Source organism: Phoca vitulina, unplaced genomic scaffold (assembly GCF_004348235.1).
Source record: "Phoca vitulina isolate PV1807 unplaced genomic scaffold, GSC_HSeal_1.0 scaffold1, whole genome shotgun sequence".
NCBI lineage: Eukaryota > Metazoa > Chordata > Mammalia > Carnivora > Phocidae > Phoca > Phoca vitulina.
The window spans coordinates 62,021,320-62,034,967 of NW_022589704.1; the positions used below are offsets into that span (position 1 = coordinate 62,021,320).

Genomic DNA, 13,648 nt, shown 5'->3' on the forward strand with positions numbered 1-13,648 from the left:
AGCAACTTGAAAGTGAGCAGGTTCTCTATAATTGCCATCAACCAGTAGGCATTAATCTAGTTTAATGTCTGCATCTTGATCTCCCAACATAGCACACTTCTGTGGTCACGTGTACAGAACGTCTGCCTGATGTTGTATTAGGGATTAATTCAAGCATAATGACATCTGATATAAAAGAGGGGTAGGGTATTTTCTATGCATAACCTTGTTTTGTTTTGGTTTTCCTCTGTGGGTAAGCAGCAATGAACCCGTATAGTCTGGACATCTTTGAAGGCCAGTTTTACTGGATATCTAAGGATAAGGGAGAAGTATGGAAGCAAGATAAATTTGGGCGAGACGAGAAAGAGAAAATGCTGATGGTGAACCCATGGCTTACTCAAGTTCGAATCTTCCATCAACATAGATATGATCGGTCAGGTAACACCAGCCTTGGAATAAAATGTTCCTTATTATCTGGAAAACTTATTTCAAATTAATGGCTATATTGTTGGAAAGTGGTAGTGGATTATTATAGTCTGATCTATTGGTACATGAAAGGTGTGTGTGTGTGTTTTAACCATTTTGACCAAAGAAAGATAAAATTGGAGGTCAAATGTAATTAGGTACATCACCAGCAGATATGAAGTAAAAATATTTCAGTCCTCATTGGAGTTACAGGTGTATACTTCCAGGCCACAGAATCTGGCAGGCATCAAACCCCTGCTAGGTGTCAGGTGGGTTACAACGGGTTTCCTGGATATGGTCAGTGTCACACCCTCTTGCAATTCCAAGGCTAGGCTAGTCAGCTTATCCTGAGCTATGTGAGCCTCAGTTTAAAATTGTCAGTCATATGCATTTCTACCCCCTCCCCTCTTTCCCATTTTCTTTGTTGTGGGTCCTGCTTCATCAGGTTAGCTGTGTTCTAATTCACCTTCACCATTAAGTGGATAAGGTGAAAGGGAAGGGAAATTCTTTTTTTTTTTTTTAAGATTTATTTATTTGAGAGACAGTGGAGAGAGAGAGAGAGCACGAGATGGGGGAGAGTCAGAGGGAGAAGCAGACTCCCTGCTGAGCAGGGAGCCCCACTCCAGGCTTGATCCCGGGACTCTGGGATCATGACCCAAGCTGAAGGCAGACATTTAACCGACTGAGCCACCCAGGCACCCTGGAAGGGAAATTATTGAAGTGAGGAAAGGAAATCGACTTTTATTAAGCTCTATAAGTCAGGTTCTCTCTTCAAGTGTTAACTCTGATAGATGGTTACTTCAATTAATCTCCAAAACTGTGTAAAGAGGTTTTATTTTCATCTCACATATAAGGAACCCCACTGATATAATAGCTCTTATGTCCTCCATGTTCCTCGTGCTGGGCAGTTTTAAAGACAGGAGGGGAGAGCACAGTACACATGGTGAGCCCCCTCTGGCGTTTGTAGAGAAGGCTACCTAGGAGTTAGAGGAAAATCTGGAGTCAGCTGGTCCCCCTTAAGAGAGTGCTGATTACTGTGTAGGCCAGAGACCTAGTCCAGCTGTGCCAGATTTGCATTTACTCTGGACCAATAGTTCTCACATTTGAGCATGTGTCAGAATCATCTAGAGAGCTTGTTGGGCCCCACCTGAGGGGTTTCTGATTTAATAGGCCTGAGGTGGCCTAAAAATTTGCATTTGTAGTAAGTTCCCAGCTGATGGTGATGTTGCTGGTTAAGGAACCACATTTTAAAAGTCCTGCTCCTGGCCTTACTCAAGTGTGGGCTGTGGACCAGTAGCACTGGTATCTTATCAGAGTTGGTGAGAAATGCAAGATTCTCAGGCCTCACCCAACCTTTTTGAATCAGATTCTCTAGGTGATTTGTATTACATTCAACTTTGAAAAGTTCTGCTCTAGAGAGCTGAAGAAATGGGCAGATTTTGAGTGAGACTTTGGAATATGGTTTATTATTTTATAACCATGCCATGTCTGTGGTTACCTATTGGATGATAGAGAATCAGGATCACAGAATGTTAGTCTGAGAAGGAATTTAGAGATCATCTATGCCTTGGAGAAATCATAATATAGGTTAAGGTAGGGTTCAGAAGACTCCAGAATTACTTGAGAAGCTTTTAACGGTAACACTTGTGTTGGATCCTAGACCAATTTCTGTGACGGGTCATCAATAGTTGTGAATAGCTCCCAGGTGATTCTGATACTCACAGCTTTAAATTCCCTTGTCTTGCACGTAGGAAAACCGAAGTCCAGAAGAAAGTCTTCCTATGAGGGTGGGGTGGAAATCCTATCTAATGTATGATCTGGCCACATTATGATCTATGGTAATGACAAATCTTGACATGATAGGGTCTTACTGGTCTTCTGAACAGTCTCAGATTGCTTTCCATTGATTAGTTTTTGAGGTCACGCAGTGGACTAGACACCTACCTTCCACACCTGCCAGGGCAGGGGAGGAGCTAAGTAACGCCAGTAGGATATGTGAGTGGTACAGGAGTAGAATGGAGGGACTGTGCCACTTCGGTGGGGCGGCACGGGAGATGTAGTGTAGATGAGGTGAGTCGCCAGGTGGCATGTGGCCTAGCGGTGCTGGGACGCTGCCTGGGCTCTGCTGTCACCTGGTAGGGCCACAACTCAGTGTCCGTGGTTGGCGGTCTCATTTCCTCCTCAGACCCTAACCGCTGTGCTCATGTGCTTTCCAGTGCCCAACCGCTGTAAAGATGTCTGCAGTCACCTCTGCCTCCTGAGACCGGGGGGATACAGCTGTGCCTGCCCCCAAGGCTCCACCTTCATCGCAGGGAGCAGCACCGATTGTAACGCAGGTGGGGCCACCCTATTCCCGGGGGCCTGGGAATACTCCCTACCAGCGTTTCACCTTCTGCAGGAGCCTGAAAAATCCCCATGTGCTGTGTCCTTTGCAGGATAGAGTGGGGGTGGCTCGAAGGAGGGATGAGAGAGCGGGCAATATGAACAGAGCTGAGTGGGACTTAGGGAGCCAAACAGAACTGGTGTTCCAATGATTGCTGAGAATGATTTGCTAGGATCTGTATAGATCCAGTGCCCCCAAATCTATGGCTGTGTTGTTTTGTAAAGACACCTGGAAGAGTGGGTTTTCTAGAAGGCCTCTACCGTATCCTTTCTCTACCCCATACTGTTGTTTTGTAAAGACAAACAAACTCTTCTTCTACCTGGAAGAGTGGGTTTTCTAGAAGGCCTCTACCGTATCCTTTCTCTACCCCATACTGGATGTCTGTTGCTCCAGAACCCATTCGGCCTTAACTGGAGTTTCTCCAGTGGGGAACTAGGTTCCTGAAGTGGGGGGCCTTAATCCAGTACAGATGGGAGGGCAAGAGGAGGCTCACTGTTTTCCTCACATGCTCATTTAAAAGTTTTGACAAGTGAAAATGGGCCACATTTTAAAAGGTACCTTACATTGTTGGGAGATGGAGGCCAGAATAAGGAAGCAGTGGTTTAGTTCTCATCCCAAATGCTGTGGATGATTTATGCCTGGCAAGACCTTTCTTCAGTGACTCTTAATTTAAGGAGTGTATAAACCATGGGTGTCCACTAGTGACCCTAACTAGTGTCCAGTTCTTAATATGCACATTTAAAAAATCATCCTGCAGTTCACTAGTGGCCCATTTTGTGGCTCACATCCTTGTTCTTATGTTTTAAGGACCCATTTTATGGTTCCCATCCCTCAGTTTTAGCTGATGGGGATATGCTTAACCACCTTTGGCCACCAGGGGGGGTAAGTGGTTAAACAAGGCACCACTTTTGACTCTTCCCAGCCAAGCTGAAAAGTTGGCAGGTTTAGAGAATGAACTCAGGGAGAGAAAACTGCTTCCCCTGCTTCCCTTCCCCTATCCCCATTCTCTTCCCAAGGCTACTGGAGAAATACTGGCAAGATTACAATATTTAGCAATATTTTGAACCAAACAATGATTTCAGGCTTTTGACATTTGTTCTGTACTGTAGACGGATTGTTCTGACATTTATTGCAATTTCACACTCAGGAATAGTGTTGTCCAAGTTGTCACCTCGTCTGCTACTTTCCTCATTTACATTTTTTTCCAAGTGCATTATAGTAAGATTCTTCTTTAAAAGAACTTAAACCAAGTGCGCTAGTGGTGGTAGTCATTCCATATGAGGTCTTGGTTTGGTATATTAATTAGTTAATTTGATACAATTGAGTACCTACTGTGTGCTAGGACCTAAGTGCTGCAGATAACGGAAATGAACAAAACAGATCCTTTGCTCTTGTTGAGTTTATATTCTAATAGGACAGTAAATAGAGCCCCCCCCCCCCAATATATAATGTCTGGTGATAAAAGCAAAAGGAGAAAACTAAAGCAGGGTAAGAGGGATGAGGGTGGGGTGGGAGTTGGGTTGCCTTTAGCTAGAGTTCCGGGAAGGCCTCTCTGATAAAGTGAACTCTGAGTAGAGATTCAGATGGAGGGACTGAGCCAGGACGGCATCTGAACTGCTTAAATAAGCACACATGTGATAAATACTCACCGAGCATCTTCTAGGTATGAGACATGGGAACACTAACAGCCCCATCAGGCACATCCAGGGAGTACGTGGGGGCTGAGCTGGGGCGGGGGCCCAGAGCAAGGGCAGTTTTGGAGGACTTAAAAAATAGGGTATCTCTAACCAGCTGCCTATCAGGCATCTATGCATCTGCATTATGTGCCTGTCAGTTGATCAATGGGTCCCTGATGCTCTGGAGCCTTCAGCTGAAGTTTAGAGGTGTGCCCAGATTGAACTCTTGTGTTTAACTGGGCTTGCAGAGTAGAATTCTGAAGCCTTCAGCTGAAGTTTAGAGGTGTGCCCAGATTGAACTCTTGTGTTTAACTGGGCTTGCAGAGGAGAATTCTGAAAACTTCAAATGAGAATGAGAATGTCCTAAGAGATTCCTTTACCATAAGTTTCTTTTAAACGTTAATGTATGTTCTGGAGTGTAGCATCTCTCCACTGTTTGGGGAGAAAAATGCTATAAACGGCCTCTTTCCTTCCACCAAATGTGTGTTACTTCCCCAAACCTTATTATCGATAAGGAAATTCATCTGACTTGAGTGGAAGGTAACCTTTTGATAGGGAGACTAATTAGCTGCCCCTCCCCCATCCGGTCCCCACTCTGACCCTGGGCCTGAAGCAAGATTTGCATGGTTTGGGTGCTCTGCTGAGTGTGGCTGACTAACACATGCATGGCTTTCCCTTTCTGCAGCCATCGAAAGTCCTATCAACATGCCCCCCCCATGCAGGTGTATGTACGGAGGAAATTGCTATTTTGATGAGAATGACCTCCCCAAATGCAAGTAAGTCTGAATGTTGAGGTCCAAGCTGTAGGCCTTATCTCTTCTGGGGGAATTTGAGACAAAGTAGCCAGAAAAACAAGTACAGGAACCTTGCCAGTTCGCTAATTTTCACATCTTAACCAGCTTCTCCAACTGTACTGTGCGTAAGAATCATCTGGATCAAATGCCCATCTCCTTCACAGGGATTCTGCATTTCCAACACCCCCCCCCCCCCCACCCCAGGAGATGCCACAGGATTGTGGGCCAGCTCTAACAAGGGGTTAGAGAAGTGACAACCCCATTTTTCTGCTCACCTAGTGGTGTTAATGATGCTAGGATTGTGGGAGACCAGCTCTTAGCAGTGCTACTGCTTCAGCCCAAGCACTCGTGCTGAGCAGAGACTGGGCCAAAGATTGGGAATAAAGGGAATTATGGAGAAAGCTCTAACATGGAGCGAGATAAGATAAATGAAGGTCTCTGAAAGTACTTAATGAATACGTGTCAGAGGAAAGAACACAATCATGGCTTCCAGGTTTATTCTTTTTTTTTTTTTTGAATATTTTATTTATTTATTTGACAGAGAGCAAGAGAGGGAACACAAGTGGGGGGAGTGGCAGAGGGAGAAGCAGGCTTCCCGCGGAGCAGGGAGCCCGATGCGGGGCTTGATCCCACATGACCTGAGCCGAAGGCAGACGCTTAATGACTGAGCCACCCAGGCGCCCCCCAGTTTTATTCTTGAAGGGAGAATTCCGTAGAGTCGTGGAGACACCACGAGGTTTATTTGATGACCTGTAGGTGTCATGGCCACACCACTGAAAGTGAATTTCAAAGTCAGATTGCCATTTTTCTGCTCATCACCCCTTGGCAGAGTAAACAAAAGTCATGCAGGACACATTGACTGTTCTACACGTAATTTGCTCAGTCAAACCTCTCTCTACCTGAAGATGTGCTTGTAAAGAGCTAAGGAAGCCTAGGGAGGCCACAGCTTGTGAGCAGTTCTTCTTTTACTTCCAGGTGTCCCAGTGGCTACATGGGAAAATACTGTGAAATAGGGCTTTCAAAAGGCGTCCCTCCAGGAACAAGTAAGTTTTAAGACCACGAGCAACCCAGAAAGGCCGCACAGCTCCTACGTTGAATGCTGTTTATATTCTGTTTAACTCAGTCTCCGAAGAATGATTGGTTCTGCCCCCAGCGTCCACCCTGAGGTCTTCCGGTTCCTTTCCCTTTCCGTCTGCTCATACGGCCCCTTCTTCTTCCCTCTTTGACGGCAGCAGTAGCTGTGCTCTTGACAGTCATCCTGATCATCATCGTTGGAGCTTTGGCAGCGTTAGGATTTTCCCACTACAGGAGAACTGGCTCCCTTTTGCCTTCTCTGCCCAAGCTACCAAGGTCAGCTTCATTATGGGGAATAGTGATTTTAGAAGCCTGGGTGATGGGACCATGTGAATAATTTAGGTGTTGTTTTTTAAGTTAAAAAAGCACAGCATGCGGCTTACCTTTTCTGCAGAAACAGAAAGTAGTGAACTTAAAGCTGTCATTTCAAATCACACTTCTTAATGAAATGCTTCTTTGAAAGCCTGGGTGCAGAGCACATTTTATAGTTTAAATGGTTGTGCCCACTGGTGGGCCTTCAGGTCCGACTGGAGCAGAGTCTGTGGGATGGACCAGACTCTATTCCTGCAAGTGCCAAGTTGGCTCTCTCTTAGAGCTGCAGCATTCAGGAATGTGCTTTAACACTTCCATGTAGGTGAGGCAACTTCCTACCATATTTGAGGTGTAAATTCAGAGTGGGAATCCAGCCCTTCATTTAAGGAAGAGTTCACAATATGGAGGAGAGGGTACTATTGCAAAAGGTTGTTTAAAAAATTGCACATTGTTTCAATTACTTTTCAGCTTAAGCAGTCTAGTTAAATCCTCTGAAAATGGAAATGGGGTGACCTTCAGATCGGGAGCGGATGTTAACATGGATATTGGAGTATCTGGTTTTGGGCCCGAGTCTGTTATTGACCGCTCAATGGTGATGGTGAGTGGGGTTGTAAATGATGGTTTGAAGGTTGCCATTTTTACTGTTTTATAAAAGAAACACTTTTTTTTTTAACCTAGAAAAAAAAATGAAACAGTATGCCTCTCAAAATAGTCTTTACAAAATTAGGAAACATTAAGTTTGTTGCAGAAAGGTCTCTAAAAATATTAGTAATAAAATTGAACTCTACCCCTGCCCTAAGTCACAGTTGAATCCTAAATGGGGTTAAGTTTAATGAGAATCTTAAACAGTCTTAAGTTTTTTGGGAGAGGGGAGAAAGAGAGTATGTTTTTATTTGGTGACTCTTTGTATGTGAAAGGAAGGGGTAGGGAAATATGTTTCCTAGTCTCATATATTTCCCCACCAATGTAAAATATTGACAGATTAAGCAGTGATTTTAGAGTCAGTGGTTGGTTCAAATCACAGTTCTGCTGCCTTCTAAGGATGTAATGGTACGCATGAGCTTGATCACTTTGACCCTCACTGTCCCCATCTGTAAAATGGGTACAGTAATACCTCTTGTGAGGACCAAATGGCTACTTTATGAGTGGACTAGTACAGTCTCTATAATCAGTACTGGAAAATCATTTTCAGTATTCTGCCTTTCCCCCGAATCTTTCATGTTTGCACCTGCATAAAAGTACAATATTATCCATTCTTTCCTCTTTCCCATCTCCCTCTTCTCCTCTTTGCTCTTCTTCCATCAGCCACTCTTTTCTCTGTTGTGCAAACCCAATCCCCAAGTGAATTATTTGTATTAAGGAGCCAAAGACAACGTGGATATAGGGAGAGCGTTTCTGTTTTCTTGATCTGCTAAATGAGTGCATTTGTTAACTTTGTGTAATGGGTTGCCACATGGAGGCCTTGTGTCTCCTGCCTTTTTTTTTGGTAAGTTCTTTTTGGGTAAATTTGGCATAGTACCTGGTATTTCTCCAGGTATGAGGAGGGCACCTTCCTTTGTGTATAAACCAGATATATATATTTTTTTCTCCATCAGAGTGAAAACTTTGCCATGGAGATGGGGAAGCAGCCCATAATATTTGAAAACCCGATGTATGCATCGAGGGACAGTGATGTCAAAGTGGTTCAGCCAGCCCAGGTGAGAAATCAGCCCTTTCTTTTAGGTGCTGCTGCTGTTGGATCTTGTTCTATTGAATAATACCCTCTTAGGGTTCTCCCAACTTACCCTCGAGTGGAAGGAAACACCGTGTTCCATTCTTCAGCTTGGCTATTTGCAGTCACAGGACTGACCCAAGGATATGACACCAACTTGTTGCATAGTTGCCAGGGTTTAGCAACCCTTCTTGGGGTGCTGACCAAGAGCCTTTTCATTCTGAGTGGTCAAAGCAAGAATTAGGAGTCCATTCAGGGGCTTGGCAGTCAGTGCCTGGCACACACAGCTCTCTGTAAATATTTGTGAAATGAACAAGTGAATGATTGTCAGGTCATTATGTAGAGATTTTGGGGACTGGATATACACTCTGGGTTCTTACTGGTATCACAAGGGTGTTATTTGAGGTGACCTCCCTATGCTTGCCTTCCCCATACTTTTCTGAAAAGTACAAAAGTCTCTAGAATTGATAGGCAGATCTCTCAGTTTACTTCGGTGCAGTCCTATTAAGAGGAGCAGGGAGATGACATAGGCGTATAGATAAAGGAAAAGAACTTTTCATGGGATCTGGATCAGTAGCTCCCACACCGCTTCTACTGCCTGTCAACTATTAGTCTGTCCTTCCTTTGTCCAAACAACTAGAGCCTTTGTGAGATACGGTTTCATTGTTAATGCCTAAACTTCTTTTGAAATCATAAGATGCAGTACCTTTTAAATATCGAAGTGTTTATTTTATGAATAGCTTTCCTAAGATCAGAAATAGTTTCATCTTGAAAGTGTTTTGTCTGATCCTTTGATATCCAGATAGCAAAAATCTAATCACACGATATAATAGATGTGGCATCTTATTTGGCATTTTCACTTGAAATAAAATGAGGCCATGTTGACAAACATATCCACATTTGAGAAGAAATGAAAGAGTGAATATAAAAATATAGGAAAAAAGAGTGAATTTTTTGCCTTGTAATTTAATTATATATTCATAGTAATAATTAAGAGGGAATCTTGGAGTCACATGAATGTTACAGAAAAATGTCTAGAGGGGTATTAATTCCATTATGCCTCTTGCTTCAAGCATTCAACCTCTTATAAGCAGTCCTCTCAGATTATTAATTTTAGGATAAAATTAAGATTCTCAGTTCTCTGAGTTAGGGAATAATTCATGCTCTTCCTTTAGGATTTGGTTGCCAATATACAACCAGAGTTGTTTATCTAAAAATATGGTCAACAGTGGGAATAAGGGAGCACAGAGAACACAATAAAATTGTCATTACTAAGTGAGAGTGTAACTGTGATGCGTGTTTTTGCCTCCCAGGATTAAGGCATGACATAGATGACCTAGTGATTGGTGCTCCTGATTTTGGGGAGATAGGAATGGTGTTTAGTACTGGGCCATGGGATTAGTCTCATAAAAGAAAAATAGTGCCTGGCTATGTCTGTAGGAAAGCAAGGCAGTAAAGAGAACCAAAGAGTTGATCAGCAACTTCACAGCCAAGATTCTTTCAAAACTGGAGAATGTCCTTTAATATGCACACAGGTGACTGTATCTGGAAATGTGGATAACCAGAACTATGGAAGTCCCATAAGCCCTTCTGAAATAGCTCCGGACACAAAGCCGACTTCCCCTAGTGCTGATGGAACTCAGGTAACGGTGGCTGGCTACGGAAATGATAACGGGATTTGCAAAGGGCTTAGGAATTGCTGGGTTTACTAATACCAGGGGAGACTAGGGAGACCCTAATAGGCTCATGGACTCAAGATATGTAGGCAGTTAATAAAGATAATTTTTAAAAAATAATAAATTGAAAAACTTTCACATTTCTAATGTTGATTGAACAGGAATGATATTCCTTGTGACATGGGAGATCATACAGAAAACCAGAGGTGCTTGATTTTAGAGAATGACTTAGAAGAAAGGGCTCACTGTGTCAAGGATGCATGTAGAAGACCGTTTCCTTTTTTATAAAGTAATGCAATTTTTCTGTAGTGGACATCTTTGTTCCCTGAATAATGTCCTGTGTTCCTAGCTCTACTGCTGTTACCTATATTCACCACGAGATGGCAGTAATTTATACTCTTCATCTAGCCATCTAGCCATCCATCTATCCATCCAACCAACCAATATTTTTGCCCTCAGTGTGCCAGGCACAGGGTTTAACACTGGAGATTAAAAGAAAAAAAGACCGCTAATGGAACTTCTCTATCATGCCTTCAGGCGCTTTGAAATTTTCAGACTATGTGGTCTACAGAAAGTCAATAAATATATTTGATATAAAATTCTGTGTTAATGTATAATCTATCACTAGTTTTAATAGATACATATGAAGCTAAATAAGATCTAGCTGTCTGATTCTGCTAATGAGGGGCGCCTGGGTGGCTCAGTCGGTTAAGCCTCCCACTCTTGTTTTTGGCTCAGGCCATGACCTCAGGTTCTTGAGATCAAGCCCTGCATCGGACTCCAGCGTCAGGCTCCGTGCTGGGCATGGAGCTTGCTTAAGATCCTCTCCCCTCCTCCCTTCACCCCTCCCTCTCTCTCTCAAAAAAAAATTGATGCTAATGAAGAGCTTGTAACAGAGATCTCGTCTACCTTTTTATATTTTATGTACTAATTCCTTCTTACACACACACAACCAGACACATACAAATGTTGTCTTAGAAAGGAATTTTCAGCTTCATATTTTTCAAGGGACTGAATTTTTTTTCTTTAGGCCACATTTAAAACTGGATTTTGGAGATAAATTTATCACAGACCCCAAAATACTTGAATGTCACAAGTCTTGACCGTCACAATGTCATGTTTCTTGAATGTACCCTGAGCCTGACTCAACCCCAAGGCAATGCCAGATTTATTTTATATTCTCTGGTTAATTTTTTTCCCAGTCCTTTTACAGTCTCGTGATCCTCTTCACTGGACAGAGCTCTGTCCCCGCCTGAGCAGGAAGGGGAATGGGGGGGGGGGGTGCTGCAGCCTCCCACCTGCTCATCTATCATCAGAAGCTAAATGAACACTGAAAGACTTTCAAATGAGAGTGGATCTTCACCCATTGTAGTCCCTTTCTTTCTCATCTTCATCTTTGCAGTGTGTCAGCTCTTCCTCTTACTTTTTTTTCTTTTTATCATTTGAGGCTGAGACCCTCTAAGGTCTGTTCTGCATGGAATATCCAGTGATCTCCCTGTATCGGTTGTCTCCTGGGCACTGAGAAAGCAGCTTAAAGCCATGGAGGCACTTGGTTAGGATCTCCCTAGGTTAACGTTAATGTACCAAAGAGGCTCACAAATCTTCCGTCAGTAAATCAGCTCAAAGGACTCAAATCTAAGAACATGAATTCCTGTGACTCAGTTCTATCATTTTCCAGAAGTCCTGTTGATATTTCCCAAGGAGAGAGCAATGAAAATCACCACAGTTCCTCTTGTTAGTAATTGCTTGCATAAGTGTAAGCTTCCCAAGGCCAGGCTCTTGACCTGAATGTGTTCATCTTTTTCTTGGTGGCGGTCATGTACGGAGTACGTGCTCACTTACATGTGAGTTACAGTGAATGGTCTTCTGTGGTCATGTGCCCTCCACTCCTTCACATGTTGGCCCCCTACTTTGGCAGAGCAAGAGATACCCCTAAAACATATGGGCTACCTTAGCTACCTGCTGGAGTAGGGTGTCTGTTCCCTTGCTTTCTCTTCCCTTGTCTCCTTCCATTGGGCAGCCAGAGCTGTGTCCAGCATGGGCACCATGGGCAGCTTTTCAGCAAGACCCAGGCTACTCACCATCGTCTACAGTGATTTCTCTTTGGCTTCTTCAGTCTGATGGGCCTCAGAGTCCTATAACCATTGCCTACTCTTCCACCTACAATTCAGTTATATGAGCTTGCTGTGACTCTTGTTTCCTCATCTGTAACATAAGAGCACCTACCTCACAGAGCTGCCAGGAAGGTAAACTGGGAAACTTGTAGACTAACCCCCGATATCTAATAAACTCTCAAAAATGCTTATTTTTGTTATCACTATGGTATTTTGATTCCTACCATAGTGATAATGATGAAAGGAGAAGGGATATGCTTGTTTTGACCAAGGATCAAGGGATATGCTTGTTTTGACCAAGGATCAAGGGGTCAAGGATCAAGGGATATGCTTGTTTTGACCAAGGATCAAGACACCATTTTAGGAAATGGGAGTTCCAAGCTGGCTTTTTTTACATTTTGGGTAGCCCCCAAAGAAATCTTGCCTCTGTCAGAGCTTCTAGATTGTAGAGGCACAGATTCTGTCAACTCTACATGTCAAATCAAGGAAATGTTTTGAAATTTATTAGATGAAAAGAGCCCAAAGACTTTTCAGTTTCAGTTTGTTTCAGTTTGGGGACCATCTGAGGAAGAACTGAACAATTTACTGCAGGGGCAGGTCACATGGTCCCAGGTCCAAATTTGCTTTGTCCTTTATGAAGAAGACATTTTAAAAACTTATGCAGGGGGAGGGGGTATCAAATCCATGCCAAAAAAATTCCATTACTGAAGGTTTTCTGTTTCCCCTTTTTCATTTAGGCAACAATATGGAATATCTTCAAACGAAAACCGAAACCAACCACCAACTTTGAAAATCCAATCTACGCGGAGGTAATTGTTGACCATTTGTCTTAGGACAAGCATTTGGCATTCTTCCTTAGCAATCTCTTGCTTGGCTAAATGGGATATGCACTCAGATGATCCTGAGGAAACTGGCAAAGATTGGTTTTCTTCGCACAAAACTGTTTCTAGTCATGTTGGGGGAATAAATGGCTGATCCGTGTTTCATTGTGGTCTTAGATGGAGAATGAACAGAAGGAGAGCGAGGCTGTGCCTCCAACTCCAGCCCCTTCTCCTCCCGCTAAAAGTTCTCCGAGAGGCCCAGTGCCAACCTACACTGCGACAGAAGACACTTTCATAGACACCGCAACCCTTGTTCGAGAAGACTCTGAGGTATAGCTATGCCAGCTAGGTAGGGAATAATTAGAAACACATTTTTGCACATATGTTTTTTACAAACAGATGAAGAGAAAGTTAACATTCAGTACTTTATTAAAAAAATATATATATTTTTTTCCCGGTTCGCCTATAGTTCGAAATGTCCATGGAAACTCTGCCTTGTGTGTCTTTTTTTTTTTTTTTTTTTTACTTACGCCGTCTCCTATTTTTACAAATAATTATCACAATGTACTATATGTATATCTTTGCACTGAAGCTATCTGAAGGTGATTCTATAAATATATTGTACATTTGTAAATTTTGGAAA

At 43.0% G+C, this 13,648-nt stretch overlaps 1 protein-coding gene across 1 annotated transcript in view; it reads left to right on the top strand.

Moving 5' to 3' along the window:
- LRP2 (LDL receptor related protein 2) overlaps positions 1 to 13,353 on the top strand; it is a 194,750-nt gene extending 181,397 nt beyond the window's left edge. Inside the window, exons 72-81 of the mRNA XM_032401234.1 lie at positions 241 to 417; positions 2,661 to 2,780; positions 5,189 to 5,279; positions 6,273 to 6,340; positions 6,530 to 6,647; positions 7,152 to 7,281; positions 8,279 to 8,380; positions 9,930 to 10,037; positions 12,922 to 12,993; positions 13,183 to 13,353. Of these exons, the coding sequence (XP_032257125.1) occupies positions 241 to 417; positions 2,661 to 2,780; positions 5,189 to 5,279; positions 6,273 to 6,340; positions 6,530 to 6,647; positions 7,152 to 7,281; positions 8,279 to 8,380; positions 9,930 to 10,037; positions 12,922 to 12,993; positions 13,183 to 13,341 (1,145 nt within the window). The 3' untranslated portion in view covers positions 13,342 to 13,353. The remainder of the gene's footprint in view (positions 1 to 240; positions 418 to 2,660; positions 2,781 to 5,188; positions 5,280 to 6,272; positions 6,341 to 6,529; positions 6,648 to 7,151; positions 7,282 to 8,278; positions 8,381 to 9,929; positions 10,038 to 12,921; positions 12,994 to 13,182) is intronic.
- Positions 13,354 to 13,648: the final 295 nt, after the last annotated feature.